The 21,363-nt window shown below is 44.9% G+C and overlaps 1 protein-coding gene across 1 annotated transcript in view; it reads right to left on the bottom strand.

Annotated features, from left to right (window-relative positions):
• The window catches only part of LOC143282179 (uncharacterized), a 214,240-nt gene that overhangs the window by 107,943 nt on the left and 84,934 nt on the right, over positions 1 to 21,363 (bottom strand). Inside the window, 13 exon segments of the mRNA XM_076587751.1 lie at positions 811 to 880; positions 882 to 1,045; positions 3,200 to 3,414; positions 4,142 to 4,397; positions 5,503 to 5,751; positions 8,620 to 8,757; positions 9,329 to 9,552; positions 9,774 to 9,894; positions 10,947 to 12,851; positions 13,392 to 13,840; positions 14,197 to 14,683; positions 15,980 to 16,391; positions 19,889 to 20,076. Of these exon segments, the coding sequence (XP_076443866.1) occupies positions 811 to 880; positions 882 to 1,045; positions 3,200 to 3,414; positions 4,142 to 4,397; positions 5,503 to 5,751; positions 8,620 to 8,757; positions 9,329 to 9,552; positions 9,774 to 9,894; positions 10,947 to 12,851; positions 13,392 to 13,840; positions 14,197 to 14,683; positions 15,980 to 16,391; positions 19,889 to 20,076 (4,878 nt within the window).

Consider the following 21,363-nt stretch of genomic DNA (forward strand, 5'->3'; position numbering starts at 1 on the left):
GGTTATGGAAACAAGACACCCCAAAAAAAACCCCGAGTACCCCTACATGTTAGGGTATAAATGGTAATACATGTAAAAGCCCACTCGTGTACATACAAGTGAACATGGGAGTTGTATCCCACGAACAAAGAAGAAGACGGAGAATTGTACATGAACTGTGTAGTGTTGCGTTGCATAATTTTCAAAGCAATACAAGACATAATGTTTCAAAACAAACTTCTGGAAACCCACCTGTTCAAACAGGCCTTTGGGTCTGATAAAGCATCGCCAATCGTCTGCATCTTCCTCATCCTACCCGCCCCACTTTACCCTCTACTGAAATCATCATGCAGTGTGTGTGTGGGTGTTTGTGTGTGTGTGTGAGTATGTGTGTGGGCATGTGTGCGCGCACACACACACACACACACACACACATACTCTCTCACACACACACTCCAACATACACACACAGACACACAGCACACACACACACACACACACACACACACACTCACTCACTCACTCACTCACAAACACACACGCATGCACGCACGCACACACACACACATACACACATACACTCTCTCTCTCACTCACAAACACACACGCATGCACACACACATAAACCAAAAAGTCACTGAGAGATGAGGAGAGAGAGACAGAGACAGAGAGACAGAGACAGAGACAGAGAAACAAAGAGACAAAAAAGAGAGAGAGAAAAGAAACAGACGGGGACAGAAGAGAGAGAGAGAGAGAGAGAGGAAGAGAGAAAAAAAAAACAAAAAAAACAAACAAACAACCGAAAAGAAGAAGAAAAACCTAACCACTTACCATCCACATCGCAGTACATGCCAGGCGGACAATCCACGCATTCTGTCACATTCTCCAGCCCCACACTCCCCACTGTAAGTGCCCGCCGGGCACTTGATGCCCTGGTCAGACCCCTTGGGGCAGTAGTACCCAGCTAGGCACTCATAGCCCGTGACAAAGTCCGAGGGGCGTGATGAGTTTGCCCCCGACACACACACAAAGCCTGCGTCACAGAGGTCTGTCGGTTCCGTTTGTCCTGAAAGGAGGAGAACACTTGTCAGTGTGAACCATGCAGAAAACTGATAATGTCAACAAGTCGTAGCAGTGCGTGCATCAGTAGAAACCCATCATCATGATCATCACTGTCATTACTGATGTTATTGTCATCCTCGTCTATGTCCTTATCGTCATAACGATCATCATCACCACTGTCATTACTGATGTCACTGTCATCCTCGTCTTTGTCATTATCATCATAACCATCATCATCATCATCATCACTGTCATTGCTGATGTTATTGTCATCCTCATCTTTGTCATTATCATCATAACGATCATCATCATCATCATCACTGTCATTACTGATGTTATTGTCATCCTCATCTTTGTCATTATCATCATAACCATCATCATCATCATCATCATCACTGTCATTACTGATGTTATTGTCATCCTCATCTTTGTCATTATCATCATAACGATCATCATCATCATCATCATCACTGTCATTACTGATGTTGTTGTCATCCTCATCTTTGTCATTATCATCATAACGATCATCATCATCATCATCATCACTGTCATTACTGATGTTATTGTCATCCTCGTCTTTGTCATTATCATCATAACGATCATCATCATCATCATCATCATCACTGTCATTACTGATGTTATTGTCATCCTCGTCTTTGTCATTATCATCATAACGATCATCATCATCATCATCACTGTCATTACTGATGTTATTGTCATCCTCATCTTTGTCATTATCATCATAACGATCATCATCATCATCATCATCATCACTGTCATTACTGATGTTATTGTCATCCTCATCTTTGTCATTATCATCATAACCATCATCATCATCATCATCATCATCATCATCATCACCATTGTCACTGGCTGTTGTTCTTATCAGGTTTGTCATCAAGAAAATCATAAATATCATCAGAACCAAAATTCATCCTCATTGGCAACATCAATGCTATCATCATTGATTGTGTTTGTCATTGTCTTCATCATTATCATCATCATCCATGCATATCAAAAATATATATATACATGTATGCATATATGTATGTGTGCGCATGTGCGTGCATGTGAAAATTTGCGTGCATGTGCATGCACATGTGTGTGTGTGTGCGTGTATGTGTGCATGCGTGGGTGCATGCATGCGTGTGTGCATATGTGTGTGCATGTGCGCATGTGTGTGTGTGTGTGTGAATGTGAGTGTATGTGTGTGTGTGTGGGTGTGTGTGGAGGGGGATGCACATATTTATGTATGCTTGTACATATGTATGTATGTATGTATTGCATATATGCGTGCATATAGTCTGCAAAGTGCGTTTTGGTGTGAATATGTAACACTGGTGTAATGAGTTATGTAGAATATTATGTATCTTGTAAAAGCCTGGTGCAGGGCTAACGCAAACATATGGTTGTTGTTCTTGTTAGTGTTGTTGTTGTTATTATTACTATCAGCATCATCATCATCATCATCATCAGTATCATTATTATTACCATCATCATCATCATCATTATCATTATTATTACCATCTTCATCATCATCATTATCATTATTATCACCATCATCATCATCATCATCATCTTTATGATCACGTCACCTCACCAGGTGTGTCACAGAAGTACCCCCAGCTGCAGGGCTGACACATATATACATTGTTGTTGTTGTTGTAAATATTATCATTATCATCATTATTGTCATCATTATCATCATCATTACCATCTTTATCATCATGTCACTTCACCAGGTGTGTCACAGAAGTACCCCCAACTGCAGGGCTGACACATATATATATATTGTTGTTGTTGTTGTAAGTATTATCATTATCATCATTATTGTCATCATTATCATCATCATCATCACCATCTTTATCATCACGTCACCTCATCAGGTGTGTCACAGAAGTACCCCCAACTGCAGGGCTGACACATATATATACATTGTTGTTGTAAGTATTATCATTATCATCATCATTGTCACCATTATCATCATCATCATCACCATCTTTATCATCATGTCTCCTCACCAGGTGTGTCACAGAAGTACCCCCAACTGCAGGGCTGACACATATATATATATTGTTGTTGTTGTTGTATCATTATCATCATTACTGTCATCATTATCATCATCATCATCACCATCTTTATCATCATGTCTCCTCACCAGGTGTGTCACAGAAGTATCCCCCGGTGCAGGGCTGACACTGGGACTGGGTCTGCAGCTGCGTGGCGTTGGAGAACGTGCCCACGGAGCACGGGAAGCTCGTCTTCGCCCCTGTGCCGTTGGGGCAGTAGCAGCCGGCCGGGCAGTCAGCAGGGGTGACCACTCCATCGCCAGGGTTACCAGATGTGGCTGCCACTTCTACAGGATCGCAGTAGCTGCGAACAACACGGTCGTCTTAGTTCATTTAGTTTCACCTGGCAGTCGATGGTTAATGAACGGAAGGAGCGTTACGCTTAGAAAATATTAAAGGAAGAGATGTATTGAAATTTTCAATTCCTAAGAGCTAGGTGGCTTTGCAGTTTTCATTATTATTATGTGTGTGTTTTATGATTTGTAATTTGAAATCCCACAGGTTCTGTTATCTTCTTTTTTTTTCACACACAAAAACACACTTGTCTAAAAGATGCAACAATAAAGGTCCATGAATATATTTGTTGTTGTTGTTTATAAATTGTGATACACATATAATCACTGGATTACAGTACAATATCACTTTATCAATCCTTTACAGGGAAATGTCAAATGTATGCAGAAAACATTCATCAAGAATGTAAAAAAAAAAAAACCGCAATGATAAGAACATACAGGCATAAAAACACACATTTTTTTTTTTAAAGTGAACAGCATAAAAATTGAGCATTATCTTTATTCTCTTTTCATCACACACACACACACACACACACACACACATGCATGCAAACATACACACACAAACACACACACGCACACACACACACATGCATGCAAACATACACACACAAACACACACATGCAGACTACTAGTATGCATGCACGTACACACACATACACAATCGCACACACAAACATGCATGCATGCACACACACACAAACACATACTCACACAATCGCACACAAACTTACCTTCCAGCTGGACACTGCTTGCAAGAACTCTGACCATCTTGGTCCTGGTAATAGCCGGGGTCACAGGTCACAGGTTGGGGCGACCCCTGGGGGCAGTAGTGACCCAGGGTGCAGTTGTAGGAGGTCGGCGAGGCCGTCACCTGGCCCTCGGGACAGTAGTAACCGGCATCGCACAGACCAGACTCTGCAATGTTTGCGGTTCCCGCACAGTAAGAGCCCGGGGTGCATGGGAGGCAGTTTGTCACGTTGACGTTACCTGTAACACACACACACACACACACACACACACAACGTTTCAGTTTCAGGAGGTGTCCAAGCATGTGGACTGATTCATATACCCCACACTACATCTGTCTTAATTTAGTTCAAACAAGATGCCTGACCTGCACATAAACCAAATGCACTGGCAATGATCACACACACACACACACACACACACGCATGCATGCATGCATGCAAACACAAACACACACACACACCAAATCAAAAAAATGAAAACAAAAACCAAACAACAGCAAAACAGCATAGATCCTCTATCCAAAAAAGCAAAGCACCCCAAACACAAATCAGTCAAATATAATCCACACCAAAAACATCACCACACCTAACTCATGTGCAATGGTGGCCTGGTGGTAACATTTCCACCAAGGAAGTGAGAAAATCTGACAGTAAAGGATCAAATCCTACGCTGACCATAGTTTTCTCCCCCTCCACAAGACACCGAGTGGTGGTTTGGATGCTAGTCATTTACTCGAGACAATGCACTGATGTCCTGTGTACAGCATGCACTTACCACACATAAAAGAACCCATGGTATCAACAGAGCTATCCCTGACAAAACCTGCCATATACTGCAACTCTAATATACATGTCTGCACATAACTGAAGCCTGACAAATGACACAGGAAATGAACGATGAGTGCCTTAACTCACTCAGTACGGCCAGTCCTCTCTTCTCCTCTACACAGACCCCTCAGATGTCCAGTGGGTGTCTGAATGACCCAACCTTTAGCTTCCGTCATCAGAATTGTGGTATTCTTTGTGGTATTCACGTCTTCAGTATAAGAGCCTTCCGCTTGCAATATTTTGATGATGGTAATTGGGGTGAAACACTGTTAACGTCGTCTCTTTCGCCGTTCGTATGGAAAGAGTTAAAGGCAGCTGTCAGTCAGCTCTTACAAAAGTAAGGCAACCAACTCTGCTAATGACTCTGTGTCTGTACAGCACTTAGACTAGAGCTTGGTCCCTAGACTATGTGTAAGCATCAATATTAATACTAATACCACTAAAACTACAACAAATAATAATAATAACAATAATAATAATAAATGAAAATAATAATAATAATAAAAACAACTCACCTGTCGTGTTGGAAAACGTCCCAGCCGGACAGGCAGCTGCAGTGTCCACACCTTGCTCACAGTAATATCCTGGGGGGCATTCTGTAGCGGGGGGGTCGGGCTGAGTGGCACCGCCGGGACAGTAGTACCCAGCATCGCAGGGTCCTTCAGGGGTGTGCAGGCCACTCTGAGAGCAGTACATCCCTCCGTCGCAGTCCACAGGGTAGTTGGAGCCTTCGGGGCAATAGGTACCAGGCCAACACTCCCCTCCTGTGGAGTAAAGGGAACTGATGTGATGTGGATACTTATGTAACGCCTGTCCTCGGTCAGAGACCAAGCTTTAACCCTTTGAGCCCTGACCACTGCTTTACTGGTGGCAGAGAAAAATGACATAATGCCCAGCCACCGGTTGAGTGGTGTGTAAACACTTGAAGCGTGCAGAGTCTCAACCTGACCCGTCAGGGCAGAAATCAGGGACAAAACGTGCAAGAAAACAACTGTACACAACGCAGCAAGTAACTGATATGCTTGATCATTTATCGGAAGTAGAATATGACAATGATTACTCTGATAGTGAGGTGGAAATCGAATCGGATGATTTTGCTACAGATAGTGATGTTGAAAATGAATCTGAGCATGCAAAATAAGTTGATTAAAGGAGGCGTGTCAGGTTCAGACTCTGCACGCTTCATGGTAGAAATCGATCTTTTTTATCCAAAGCACATGCACAAAACACAGTGAAAAGGCGCGGCAATGTTGGTACTACGTTCGCTGATGTCAGAATAGTACGGTTTTTCTGACTGGCTCTTCAATATAAGTCAACCAATAGCAAAAACACGACACAAGTGTTTACGCACCGCTCAACCGGTGGTCAGGCATGATGCCACCCCTCCCCACCAGCGGTAAAGCGGTGGTCAGGGCTCAAAGGGTTAAGTTATTTACAAACATGGAACCATTTGCACAACAGGTTGCCTGCCTTCCTGCATGGAGCCGACTGACAGATGCCACTGGGGGTGCTCATCATTCGTTTTCTGTATCATTCAATCAGGTTTTCAGTCACACACACACACACACACACACACACACAAATGTAATATTTTACATGTATGACTGTTTTGTTTATTTACTCCACCATGTAGGCACCCACACTCCATTTTCGGGGTCGTGCATGTCAGGTATGTTCTTGTTTCCATAACCCATCCAGTGCTGACATGGATAACATGATCTTTAACATGCGTGTTTTGTATCTTCTGCTTCAGGCACTAGAAGGTCTGCACAAATTTTCACATGGGAGATGGGCAAAAATCTCCACCCTTAACCCACCAGGTGCTAAGGGGGATCAAACCGAGGACACTCGAGCAGGAATCCAGTGCTCTAACCATTTGACCACCACACCGGAAGTCAAGTCAAGTCAAGAGGTAACATATCCGCTTAGGAAGTCAAGTTGTGGCCAAGTGCTAACATCCACCTAGGAAGTCAAGTCACAGCCTAGTGGTAACATATCCACCTAGGAAGTCAAGTCACAGCCTAGTGGTAACATATCCACCTAGGAAGTCAAGTCACGGCCTAGTGGTAACATCCACTTAGGAAGTCAAGTCACAGCCTAGTGGTAACATCCACTTAGGAAGTCAAGTCACAGCCTAGTGGTAACATATCCACCTAGGAAGTCAAGTCACAGCCTAGTGGTAACATCCACTTAGGAAGTCAAGTCACAGCCTAGTGGTAACATATCCACCTGGGAAGTCAGGTCACAGCCTAGTGGTAACATATCCACCTAGAAGTCAAGTCACAGCCTAGTGGTAACATATCCACCTAGAAGTCAAGTCACAGCCTAGTGGTAACATATCCACCTAGAAGTCAAGTCACAGCCTAGTGGTAACATATCCAGCTAGGAAGTCAAGTCACAGCCTAGTGGTAACATATCCACCTAGGAAGTCAAGTCACAGCCTAGTGGTAACATATCCACCTTGAAGTCAAGTCACAGCCTAGTGGTAACATATCCACCTAGGAAGTCAAGTCACAGCCTAGTGGTAACATATCCACCTAGGAAGTCAAGTCACAGCCTAGTGGTAACATATCCACTAGGAAGTCAAGTCACAGCTTAGTGGTAACATATCCACCTTGAAGTCAAGTCACAGCCTAGTGGTAACATATCCACCTTGAAGTCAAGTCACAGCCTAGTGGTAACATATCCACCTTGAAGTCAAGTCACAGCCTAGAGGTAACATATCCACTTAGGAAGTCAAGTCACAGCCTAGTGGTAACATATCCACCTGGGAAGCAAGAGAATCTGAATGTACCTGGCCAACAATCCACTTTGTGTGAAGTGAAGTGAAGTCTCGTCAAATCAAGTCAAGTCATCAAGTCAGTCATAGCTGCGTGTTAAACAATCCACCTAGGAAGCGAGAGAATCCTGAGTGTTTGGGATCGAATCCCATGCTTGCTAAAATTTTCTCCCGCTCCACTAGACACTGAGTGGTTGTCTGGATGCTAGTCATGTAGATGATAAACCCAGGTCCTGTGTGTCGCATGCACATATAAGAACCCATGACAACACCAGAGTTGTCCCTGGCAAAATATGTGTGTGTGTCTGTGTGTGTGTCTGTGTGTCTGGTCTGTCTGTCTGTGTCTGTGTGTCTGTGTGTGTGTCTGTGTAGGTGTGTGTTTGTGTCTGTGTGTGTGTCTGTGTCTGTGTGTGTCTGTGTATATATCATGTGTGTGTGTGCGCGCGTACACACACGCACGCATGCTTGTGTGTGTGTGTGAGAGAAGCCTGACTGAGTAACACTCACACCAATGTTCAGAGTGTACTCCAAGCTTCCCTGTACTTCACTCACACCAATGTTCTGAGTGTACTCCAAACTTCCCTATAGTTCACTCACACCAATGTTCAGTGTACTCCAAGCTTCCCTATAGTTCACTCACACCAATGTTCAGAGTGTACTCCAAGCTTCCCTATAGTTCACTCACACCAATGTTCAGAGTGTACTCCAAGCTTCCCTATAGTTCACTCACACCAATGTTCTGAGTGTACTCCAAGCTTCCCTATAGTTCACTCACACCAATGTTCAGAGTGTACTCCAAGCTTCCCTATAGTTCACTCACACCAATGTTCAGAGTGTACTGCTTCAATCTTACCTGTGTAGTTGGTGAGAGGACAGGAGCAATCCGGCATGGAGGTGGCGTTGACAGGTGTGAAGGGCTGAGACATGAAGGCGGAACCCGTACAGTACCAACCAGCAGAACAGTTGCCTGTCGGTGCAGCTAACCCGTCCACTGTCCAGACAACAAAACCCCGTGGAGTTCTGATTCTTGGGAGTCACAAGAAATGGCGTTAATCTATCAGTAATTCACAAACAGATAGTTGGGACTGCAGTTGCCTCCTCTGCTGTTCTGATGGTCTTTGTCGGACAGGACTAACTATCATACACTAATTCACAAAGTAAATCACATATCAAATAGATTTACTCACTTCTTAACTGATATTATTTTGGCAAAGATAAGCAATTATCACATGAATATCTAATACCAATCGTATATAAAATCTAAACATACAATATTTATCAAATGTAACATGATATATAATATCTAATATAAATATACATTTCTTTTACCACCAATAAAAAAAAAATGTTTGGTGGAAACTACACTTCTTTCTAAGAAACCTACTTTGCTAAGTGCTAATATTCAGCAAAAACTCTTTTTTTAATCGTAAATTAAACAAATTATAATATAATAAATAATCAAATAAATGAATATATTAATAAATGAACAATGAACTAAATGAACAGATAAACAGATAAATAAGTAAATAAACAAACTAAAAAAATAAAGACTAAAGACTAACCGTCACAGTACATTCCAGGGGGACAACTCAAACAGTCGGCCAGCTCGTCACTGCCCGAAGCAGGGTTGTAGAACCCTTTGGGGCAGGGGTACTGGTAGGGGTCCGTGGTCCCCAGGAGGCAGTAGTGGCCCGGCGGGCAAGCAGCGGTGGTGTAGTCTGTGGCGTTCTCCTGGCAGTAGAACCCTGCTGGACAGTCTGTGCATGCTGCCTGCATGGGGCTGTCGCTGAAACGGAGATGCCAGTTTCTGTTTCAGTTTCAGTTTCTCAAGGAGGCATCACCGCATTCGGAAAAATCCATGTACCCTACACCACATCTGCTAAGAGCCGATATGAGCCAATATGAGCCGAAGCCTGTGATTGAGGGCATCGAATCTAAAATAGTTGGCGCTGGGGAACAATTTACACACAGAAACTTGGCTGGTGAAAGAATTTTTTTTTTAATTACCTGTAAGAGCCTGCAGCACATGGCAGAGGGTCAGTGGTCCCAAGTGGACAGTAGTGACCCACAGGACACACCCCTCCATCACCGGTGTTGTTGGTACCCGTGGGTGTGGCCGTGTCCACCCCTGGAACAACAGCAATGATTTCAAGGCAAGACAAGGCAGGGCAGGGCAGGGCAGGGCAGGGCAGGGCAAGGCAAGGCAAGGCAGGGCAAGGCAAGGCAGGGCAGGGCAGGGCAAGACAAGGGATGGCAAGGCATGGCAAGGCAAGACAAGGCAGGGCAAGGCAGGGCAAGGCAAGGCAGGGCAGGGCAAGGCATGGCAAGGCAAGGCAAGAGGTTTAATTTGTGTGCTCCCTGGGGGCAATGAAACATACACACTCAGATTTTACACACACCATGAAAACAAAAAGAAGATGTAAAAAACTAAACAAACAACAACAAACAAAAAAAAGCCCACTCAAGACATTGTCCCTAGCAATAGTTGAAATTCTATTGAAAAGAAATATGTACAGAGGAGAGAGAGGATTTAAGTTTTTCAACATTCTTTCAGTTTCTTTGGTTGTTTTTTTGTCTTTTTTTTTTTGCTTTGCTTTTTTTCTTTTCTTAAGCACTTTCAAATACGCCAGAGCGAGAGGTTGCACTTTTTGTCCTCAGGAGAAACGCTTCTGTGAATGAGTGCAGAGAGAGAAGTGAGTAGAAGAGAGAGCGACAAAGAAGTGTGGAGGATTAAATATCTGCAAGAAGATAGCAATGCAGTTAGATAATTAAATGATAATAACACAATTTGGAAAAGAAACCTTACAAAACAAGTGTTGATTCCAAAATTGTTGTGACACCAAATATTTGCAACTGTTTACAAACATATACAAACACATATTATAAACACACACACACACACACACACACACACACACACACACACACACACACAAACACTTGAGATTTTACCTCAGTTCTAACACAGTCAATGATTGCTCAAAAGCTACAAATGGATAATTTGATAAATTTCCAATTCTAAAGTGTAATTCCTCATTCAATAATGTCAAAACTAAACCATTATTGGTTAAAAGACAGAATTACATAGTGATCTTGTTCACAAAAACAAGTGAATCCTTTAACACCTCTAAAGTAAGAGGGTGTGAACAACTAAAAAATTTTTAGAAATTAAAAACTCACCAAATCGGCAGTAGTAGCCAGCAGCGCAGTCCCCGCTGACAGAAGACAAAGCAGAAACCTGACAGTACTTCCCTCCATCACACTGTGTGCACTGACTCTCCAAACTCATGCCGTAAATCGGGTTGTAGGTTCCAGCTGGGCAAGCCTGAAGATCGGCGCCAGTTCTGTCCGGACAGTAAAACCCAGGCAGACACGGGTCGGCCCGATCTCTGTTCACACAGTAGTAGCCGGCCGGACAGTCGTAGCACTGCGAGGCCCCCGTGTGGTTGGTGAAGGTCCCGTTGGGACAGAACAGGTGCTGCGCTGATCCTGTGGGACAGTAGGATCCTGCCGGACATATGTCTCCCGTCACCCCGTCAGTGGGGGCAGAGGAGGAGGCACGGAGGACACAGTAGAACCCTTCAGAGCAAGGGCCTGTCATGCTGGACAGGCCGGTGGAGTTGCAGTAGTTTCCAGGGTCACAGTCCAGACAGGCTGAAACGTTCGTCATCTGGGTGTTGGGGTTGTACGTTCCGGCAGCGCACGCTGTGGGTTGGTAGCTGTGTTCAGGGCAGAAGTACCCGCTGGGGCACTGGTCCCCATAGCTCTGCGACACAGGGTTGGCCTGCTCGGAGCCGTTGGTGCAGTAGTAACCAGCTAGGCAGGAACCATTGGGGGCTGCGAGGCCAGACTGTGCACAGAACTCTCCTGGAGGGCAGATGGTGCAGTCTGCCAGAGATGGCAGCAGTGGTCGGTCTCCATACGTTCCAACAGGGCACGGGGTTTCTGCCGATGACCCCTGCACACAATACGTTCCTTGCTGGCACGGACCTCCTTCTGCCGACTGGGCTGGAGTGGGAGATGCTGACCGACTGACACAGTAGTAGCCTGCGGAGCACAGACCTGTGGGTGATGTCAGCCCTGCTACGGCGCAGTACTCCCCAGGGGGACAGTCCAGGCACTGGGACTCCATTTCCAGGCCTGACGTGTTGCTGTGGGTGCCTGCAGGACATGGGTTCTCTTGTTCAGTCTGGGTTCCATTGGGGCAGAAGAACCCTGCAGGACACACCTTGGGTGTCACCACACCATGCGAAGGTTCTCCAGTGCCACTCTGCTGTTCAGCAATGGCTTCGTTCTGGTCACAGTAGCTTCCAGAAGGACACAGCAGACACACCCCTTGCTCCACGTTGGGCTGATAGTAGCCACTGGTGCACGGGGTTTGTGTGGGGCTGCCCTGGGGACAGCTGTGGCCAGCCAGACACTGGTTGCCTGTGGGCTGTGGCTGGGTCATGCCTTCCGGACAGAACCAGCCCACATCGCAGTCCCCAACAGGGGCGGGGAGCCCAGGGCTTGGGCAGTACTGACCGGCGGTGCAGGGCAGACAGTGACTGCTGTTGTGGTTCCCGTACAGCCCACTGTACGTCCCGGCCAGACATGCCTGGGCAGCCCCACTGCCTTCTGGACAGTAGTGGCCCTGGGGACAAACGTCGCCAAACGTTTCGTTCACTGGGTTGGGAATCGTGGCCCCCCCACTGCAGAAGTGGCCGGCCTGGCAAGGACCGGTCACGCTGGACAGTTCATCCGTGTCGCAGTAGAACCCGGCGGTGCAGGAGACAGGAGCGTCAGAGCCTTCAGGGCAGAAGGTGCCCGCCAGACACTTGCCCCCCGTGCTCTGGGCGGGGCAGTCACAGCCCACGCCCGTGTCATTGCCCAGCACAGCTGGCTTGTCCGACCAGGACCCCAGTGTGCAGTACCAGCCCCCTGCACAGGGCCCCGCGGGCTGGGAGAGACCCGAACCGGGGCAGTAGTAGCCTGGATCACACAGCTGACAGGCGGCATCACTGGACCCCCCTGTGGCATTGCTGTAGGTGCCGTTGTTGCAGGGGTACTGGGTGGAGAACTGGGTGCCTTCCGGGCAGTAGTGGCCTGTGACACACAGGGTAGTTATGGTTGTTGTTGTTGTTCTTGTTGTTGCTGCTGCTGCAGCTCTTCTTCTTCTAATCATTACTACCATTATTATCATCATTATTATCATTTTTACTATCATTATTATCATCATTATTATCATTTTTACTACCATTATTATCATCATTATTATCATTTTTACTATCATTATTATTATTACCGTCACTATATAATAACTAAATATTAACACAAAAAAACAACCTGCAGAACAGCCAGCATATATTCACCTGTATGGCAACGTAATCTGTAACAAGTGTCAGAACGAGCAATATAAATCATTCTGTATCAAATGAATACAATGAAAATACCACTGACAATTAAACAACAGCACATACACATACAACAGACATACACACACACAGACACACACAAACACACACACACATACACCCTCCAAAACCCCACATACACACCAGCACCCACACACACTCACAGACCCCTCCCTCCCACCAACCCCATCCACACATCACCACAAAAAAACTAGCTGACACACATACTCACCTGTTGGACAGACAGTCGTGCCAGTGCTACCCTGGGTGCAGTGGTACCCAGCAGGACACACAGTACAGTTGGCCTGCTGAGTCAGCGGGTTGTACGTCCCTGCTGCGCACAGTATCGGAAGACTCGAACCCTCTTCGCAAAACGATCCCGCAGGGCACGGTCCCCCAGTGCTGGTCGCACTGACGGGATTGGACGAGTTCGATCCTCCGCCACAGTAGTACCCAGCTTGGCACAGCCCTGCCGGGTACGTGAGACCTGGGGTGTCGCAGTAGTAGCCAGGCAGGCAGTCCTGACACTCCGATTCCATCTGCAGGCCTGTGCCGTTGTTGAAGGTTCCAGGCGGGCAGGTTTCTGGGTTCTGGGTCTGTGCGGGGCAAAAGTGGCCTTCAGGACAGACGTCGGCGTCACCAGCACCCGATCCTGACGGGGTGGGGGAGTCGGATCCGCTCCTAGGGATGTGAAGGTTATGGTGTGTCAGGGGTGGTTTTGGAGGGTGAGGGAAGAGGTTGGGGGTCTGTTAGTGTGTGTGGAGGGGTGCCAGGGTGGGTGGGTGGGTGTGGGGTTGGAGGGTGTGTGTGTGTGTGTGTGTGTGTGTGTGTGTGTGTGTGTGTGTGTGTGTGTGTGTGTGTGAGCATGCGCATGTGTGTGTCATTCTCTGTGTGTCGGTGTGTGTCTATGTGTGTGCATGTGTTTGTAAGCAAACATGTGTCTGTGTGTGCACACGCACACATGTGCAAGTGATTCCCCCACAAAGCACGTTTTCAACCTCTCCTCGAATTCCATCAATGAATTTCAACACACTCACCTACAGTAATACCCTGCGTCACACGGCCCCACCGTCGCCGTCAGGTTGTGAGCGTCGCAGTAGAACCCACCAGTACACTGCGTGCACTCCGTCACGTTGGCCAAACCCACACTGGCACCGAACGTGCCCGGAGGACAAGGCTGCCAGTTGAAACCCGTCCCCTCCGGACAGTAGAACCCGGCAGGACACGGCTCCGGAGTTGCTCCGTTGGTGCAGAAGTACCCAGCAGGACAGACGCTGCAGACGTCGTTCTGTGTTGTGTTGGTGTACGTTCCCGCGCTGCATGGTACGGGTACGCCAGTACCCACCGGGCAGTGATGACCCACAGGGCAGACGTCGCCGGTAGTGCCATCGGTGGGTGCCGGTGAGGTGGCGTTGCCGGCACAGTAGTATCCAGCGGTGCAGTTGGCGTAGGGCTGGGAGAAGCCGGGGGAGGGGCAGTACTTGCCTGGGTCACAGGGCTGACACTGGTCCTCCGATTCTATGCCTGCATGAGTGGGGGGATACAGAAGCGTCAGTTTAACTCATTCTACCCCACAGCTACATGCTTCTTACAACTCCCCTGGACCAGCACCACATGATACTACTGCAGAAAAAACAGGGTGATTCACTAAAACTGCGAAAATAGAGAACTGTTGATTTAATTGGTCAAACAAAGCTTCGTTTTCATGCTTCCAGGTATGCGTTAACGGTTCAGTTTAGAATGCCAAATAATTAGAACAGTGCGTTGGTACGAGAATACTCATACCTGGTCTACAGGGGAAGTAATCATTGTTTGAGTTAACTTGTACCTGGAGTAGAATGAGTTAAATCATGTATTCATTCAAAATAATTGTTGAACAGCTTGGTGTTAATCATATGTCTCTGTTTATTTCTAATATATTCATCATCATCATCATCATCATCATCAGTCCCTCGACTAGAGAGTTATTCGGGGGCACGAGCGTTAAAAAGAAAGACAACCTCCTCCACACTTTTCTGTTGACAGATGTTGAGAGAAGATCCGGAAAGGTCGTCCCTGTCTAATCCTTGACGTTGTCAGTAATGAGTATTGTATGATTTTTTTATGTCTCTGTATGATTTTCTTAACTCTCTCCATACAAACGGTGAAAGAGACGACGTTAACAGCGTTTCACCCCAATTACCATCATCAAAATATTGCAAGCGGAAGGCTCTTATACTGAAGAGGTGAATGTTGACAAAGAATACCACAATTCTGACGACGGAAGCTAAAGGTTGGGTCATTCAGACACCCACTGGACATCCGAGGGGTCTGTGTAGAGGAGAAGAGAGGACTGGCCGTACTGAGTGAGTTAATGTCTGTTCTCTTATTATTAAGATTATTGCATATGTGTGGTTGTGATTATTGTTGTGAGATTTACATAAACTTTAAGCATTATTTTTGTTGTCTTTTATGTATCCATCCTGAATGTCTGTGATTGTTGTACATTGTTCATGTAAAACACAAGAAAGAAGTGTTTCTTGTTAGAGATAATCAAGTATTCTGAATTCTATTCTGTATTTTGTTGGCAGAATGTGTTGTTTGATCCTTTGCAGATCAAAAGCTTTTATGACAAGTGTGTCACGTGCAGGTGGATTGTTTTACTGATTAGCGAACTAAACACTAACGAAAACTCACATGCATGAATGCACACACATGTGTGCACACACACACACAAACACAGACACAAATACACATACACAACACAAACACACTTACAAATGCACATACACACATACACCCCACACAACACACTCATTCCATCAAACACACCCCACTCACCATACATCATGTTGTAAGTGCCAGCAGGACACAGCGTGGTCGCGTTGGAGCCGGGCGGACAGTAACCCCCCATCTCACACACATCCCCTGTCACTCCGTCAGTTGGCGTTGGACTCGAGGCCCCGAGGATACAGAAATAACCACCGCTACACAGTCCTGTGGGCGTGGCCAATCCTTCACTGCTGCAGTACATTCCTCCTGTGCACTGCTGGCACTCTGATGATGCCTTGAGGTTCGTGTTGGGGTTGAATGTGCCGTTGGGACACGGGTATTCTGTGGAGAACTTAGTTCCGTTGGGGCAGTAGAACCCTGGCTCGCAAGGCACTGGGTTCTGAACACCATGCGAGCAGAAGGTGTCGTTCTGCAGAGTGCCGTCACAGTAGTACCCTTCTGGGCACTCCTTGCAGTCCATCTGATAAAACAAAAGAATGAATTTTGAATTATGTTTGTTTTTGGCTGGGTAAAAAACGGTCATAAACGTAAAAGCCCTCTCGCATACATACGAGTAAACATGGGAGTTGCAGCCCATGAATGATGAAGAAGAATAAGAGAAGATTTATGTTTTCGTTTTGCCTTTTAATTACATTTACATCATTTACAACTACTTTTCCTGAGTCGGATTCTTGTTGCACTCGGGGGGGTTAATGGTCTCCAAGGTCAACATATGTGTAGACCTACTAGTGCCTGAACACCCTTCGTGTGTATACACACATAGTAGATCAAATATGCACTGTAATCCATGTCAGTGTTCAGTGGAAGGAGGAATTTTTTGTTTAATGTCCCGTCACACATATCGGTGACTGAAGACATTTTGTTAAAGTATTTATGAATACATCTGAGTACTCGTATTATCGGTTAGAAGGGGTGGGAGAAGTGGATGAATGAAGGGTTGGGGGAAACTGGGCAAATGAGGGTAAAAATGTGGGTGAAATTTGGAAGAAAAACAAAACAAACAACAAAAAAAAACCCTCTAAATACAGTTACAGGAAATTACTTAAAGGACTTCGTAAAAGAGAAGTCGACAAGCGAAACAACTGATAATGAATGCAAAAAGTCAAAAACATCAACGTTCTCAGACACTTGTGAAGACACACTTTCGTGTACAAAAGTGCTCAGTGGATTACGGAAGAACATACCCAACATGCACACCACCGGAAAACAGAGTATGGCTACCCACATGGCATGGTAAAGTTTTAAAAAAATGGTCATACACGTAAAATGTTACATGTCTGAGTGAATGTGTGTGTGTGTGTGTGTATGACTGAAACCCTGACTGAATGATACAGAAAACAAATCATGGGTGCCTAAAGGCAGCCCTCGGTCAGCTCTACCAAAGTAGTCAACCTTTTGTGCAAATGACCCTGTTTGTAAAGCCCTTCAAGCTTGGTCTCTGACCTTGGACTGACACTATATAATTATCAATATCAATTAATCAATCAACAAGACCAAGGATAGGCGTTATAAAAGTATCCCAATCATTATAAAAGTATCCATATCAATCATTTAATCAATCAACTGTCCAAATTCGTCCTGATACATCCCTGAGGGATAATACAGTCTCCATATCAATCAATCAATCACCTGTCCAAATTCGTCCTGATATGTCCCTGAGGGATTATACAGTCTCCATATCAATCAATCAATCACCTGTCCCAATTCGTCCTGATACAGCCCTGAGGGATAATATAGTCTCCATATCAATCAATCAATCACCTGTCCAAATTCGTCCTGATATGTCCCTGAGGGATTATATAGTGTCCACATCAATCAATCACCTGTCCAAATTCGTCCTGATATGTCACTGAGGGATTATATAGTCTCCATATCAATCAATCAATCACCTGTCCAAATTCGTCCTGATACAGCCCTGAGGGATAATACAGTCTCCATATCAATCAATCAATCACCTGTCCAAATTCGTCCTGATACAGCCCTGAGGGATTATACAGTATCCATATCAATCAATCACCTGTCCAAATTCGTCCTGATACAGCCCTGAGGGATAATATAGTCTCCGTATCAATCAATCAATCACCTGTCCAAATTCGTCCTGATATGTCCCTGAGGGATTATACAGTCTCCATATCAATCAATCAATCACCTGTCCAAATTCGTCCTGATACAGCCCTTAGGGATTATACAGTCTCCATATCAATCAATCAATCACCTGTCCAAATTCGTCCTGATACGTCCCTGAGGGATTATACAGTCTCCATATCAATCAATCACCTGTCCAAATTCGTCCTGATACGTCCCTGAGGGATTATACAGTCTCCATATCAATCAATCACCTGTCCAAATTCGTCCTGATACGTCCCTGAGGGATTATACAGTATCCATATCAATCACTCACCTGTCCAAATTCGTCCTGATATGTCCCTAAGGGATTATATAGTATCCATATCAATCAATCAATCACCTGTCCAAATTCGTCCTGATACGTCCCTGAGGGATTATACAGTATCCATATCAATCAATCAATCACCTGTCCAAATTCGTCCTGATACGTCCCTGAGGGATTATACAGTCTCCATATCAATCAATCACCTGTCCAAATTCGTCCTGATACAGCCCTGAGGGATAATATAGTCTCCGTATCAATCAATCAATCACCTGTCCAAATTCGTCCTGATATGTCCCTGAGGGATTATACAGTCTCCATATCAATCAATCAATCACCTGTCCCAATTCGTCCTGATACAGCCCTGAGGGATTATACAGTCTCCATATCAATCAATCAATCACCTGTCCAAATTCGTCCTGATACAGCCCTGAGGGATAATATAGTCTCCGTATCAATCAATCAATCACCTGTCCAAATTCGTCCTGATACGTCCCTGAGGGATTATACAGTCTCCATATCAATCAATCACCTGTCCAAATTCGTCCTGATACGTCCCTGAGGGATTATATAGTGTCCACATCAATCAATCAATCACCTGTCCAAATTCATCCTGATACAGTCCCTGAGGGATTATACAGTCTCCATATCAATCAATCACCTGTCCAAATTCGTCCTGATACAGCCCTGAGGGATTATACAGTCTCCATATCAATCAATCACCTGTCCAAATTCGTCCTGATACATCCCTGAGGGATAATATAGTCTCCGTATCAATCAATCAATCACCTGTCCAAATTCGTCCTGATACGTCCCTGAGGGATTATACAGTCTCCATATCAATCAATCAATCACCTGTCCAAATTCGTCCTGATACGTCCCTGAGGGATTATACAGTATCCATATCAATCAATCACCTGTCCAAATTCGTCCTGATACGTCCCTGAGGGATTATACAGTCTCCACATCAATCAATCAATCACCTGTCCAAATTCATCCTGATACGTCCCTGAGGGATTATACAGTCTCCATATCAATCAATCACCTGTCCAAATTCGTCCTGATACAGCCCTGAGGGATTATACAGTATCCATATCAATCAATCAATCACCTGTCCAAATTCGTCCTGATACGTCCCTGAGGGATTATATAGTGTCCACATCAATCAATCAATCACCTGTCCAAATTCGTCCTGATACGTCCCTGAGGGATTATATAGTGTCCATATCAATCAATCAATCACCTGTCCAAATTCGTCCTGATACGTCCCTGAGGATTATACAGTCTCCATATCAATCAATCACCTGTCCAAATTCGTCCTGATACGTCCCTGAGGGATTATACAGTCTCCATATCAATCAATCAATCACCTGTCCAAATTCGTCCTGATACGTCCCTGAGGGATTATACAGTCTCCATATCAATCAATCAATCACCTGTCCAAATTCGTCCTGATACGTCCCTGAGGGATTATATAGTCTCCATATCAATCAATCAATCACCTGTCCAAATTCGTCCTGATACAGCCCTGAGGGATAATATAGTCTCCGTATCAATCAATCAATCACCTGTCCAAATTCGTCCTGATACGTCCCTGAGGGACATGCCAGAGCAGTGGCACTCCCCACAGGGCAGTAGTGTCCTGGGGTGCAAGTGTACTGCACTGGGCTGCTGTTGTTCTGACCATCGGGACAGAAGTACCCAGAATCACAGGGACCGGTCGGGGCCAGAAGTGCATAGTTGTCGCAGTAGAAGCCTGTAAAGAGAATGATCATTTTGTTCACAGTATGGCTTTTGCAGTAACAGACTGAACATAATGATGATGTTGTTTGTGGCATGGTTGTTGCAGTAATAATCCGAACATAATATTGTTCATGGTATAGTTGTTGCAGTAATAAACTGAACATAATGATCATGTTGTTTGAGGTAAAGTTGTAGCAGTAGTAGCCTGTATACAGAATGATCATAGTGTTCATGGTACAGCTTTTTCAGTAACAGACCAAACATAGTGCTGTTCATGGTATAGCTGCTGCAATTCTAGTCTGTAAACATAATGATTATGGGGTTCATGGTTTAGTTGTTGCATTAACTCAAACTGTAATGTGTAAATCTCTTGGATGCGTTTGTGTGAATTAACCCTTTCAGCCCTTTAAGGTCGTCTGCCTGTGCAGCCTTCCCAGCTTGGCATGTTTTGGCCTTGCTGCATCAACGGGAAGGGGTGCTTCACTTCAGGCACAAATTTATAGCAGCCCCTCAACTAGGAGCTACCAACTTCACATGGTGACTGAAATGTAATTTTAACACAAACTGCTGAAGTCTCAAGACAAAGGATGCAATAGTATACTTTTAACTTTAAATAAAAAAGCAGAAAAAGTAAAATGTCAGCTTCTGTCGATGTTGAAGGTTGTGGGCTCATCTACTTGGTTTTCTACACTTGTTGCTAATTTCATCTCCTTCACTTTCCCATGAATTATCAAAAGAATTATAAGACAAATCATCATTATCTGGGTTGAAGTCACTTCAAGAGTCCATCATAATTTCATTAAGCTCTAAACTGCTCATTAAGCTTTTGACGTTTTACCATATCGATGCAGCAAACCGTATGAAAAACACACTATTCATTCGATTTTTGGAGCGAAACTTTGCGTGCCATTGAGGAAGGAAGTTAAGTTGGAGTTACATCCCTTACATAGCAGTTTAATGCATAATAATGAGCTGAAGAACCAGTTTAAAAAAAACTGGTTTCTTCGCCTGCCTGTCTGGTGAGCTCAGGTGGAGAATGGCGATCAGCGGCACACACCTCTCAGGCGGGAGCAGGGCTGAATGAGTCAAATGCTTTATTGTCAGGTAAAAAAAAACACGTATTGTATTAGGGTATATGGAAATGATTTATTTTGGGTGAAAAAGTGTGTTTTTTGGTGTTTGTTTTGTTGTGGTGGTGGTTTTTTGTTGTTGTTCTGTTGTTTCTTTTTCATATTTGATGATATATTCAAATGATCTATTTACTTGGATTGCAGTACCTATTCTTACAAAACAATATCAT

The sequence above is a fragment of the Babylonia areolata genome, chromosome 5, assembly GCF_041734735.1.
Source record: "Babylonia areolata isolate BAREFJ2019XMU chromosome 5, ASM4173473v1, whole genome shotgun sequence".
NCBI classification, from domain to species: domain Eukaryota; kingdom Metazoa; phylum Mollusca; class Gastropoda; order Neogastropoda; family Buccinidae; genus Babylonia; species Babylonia areolata.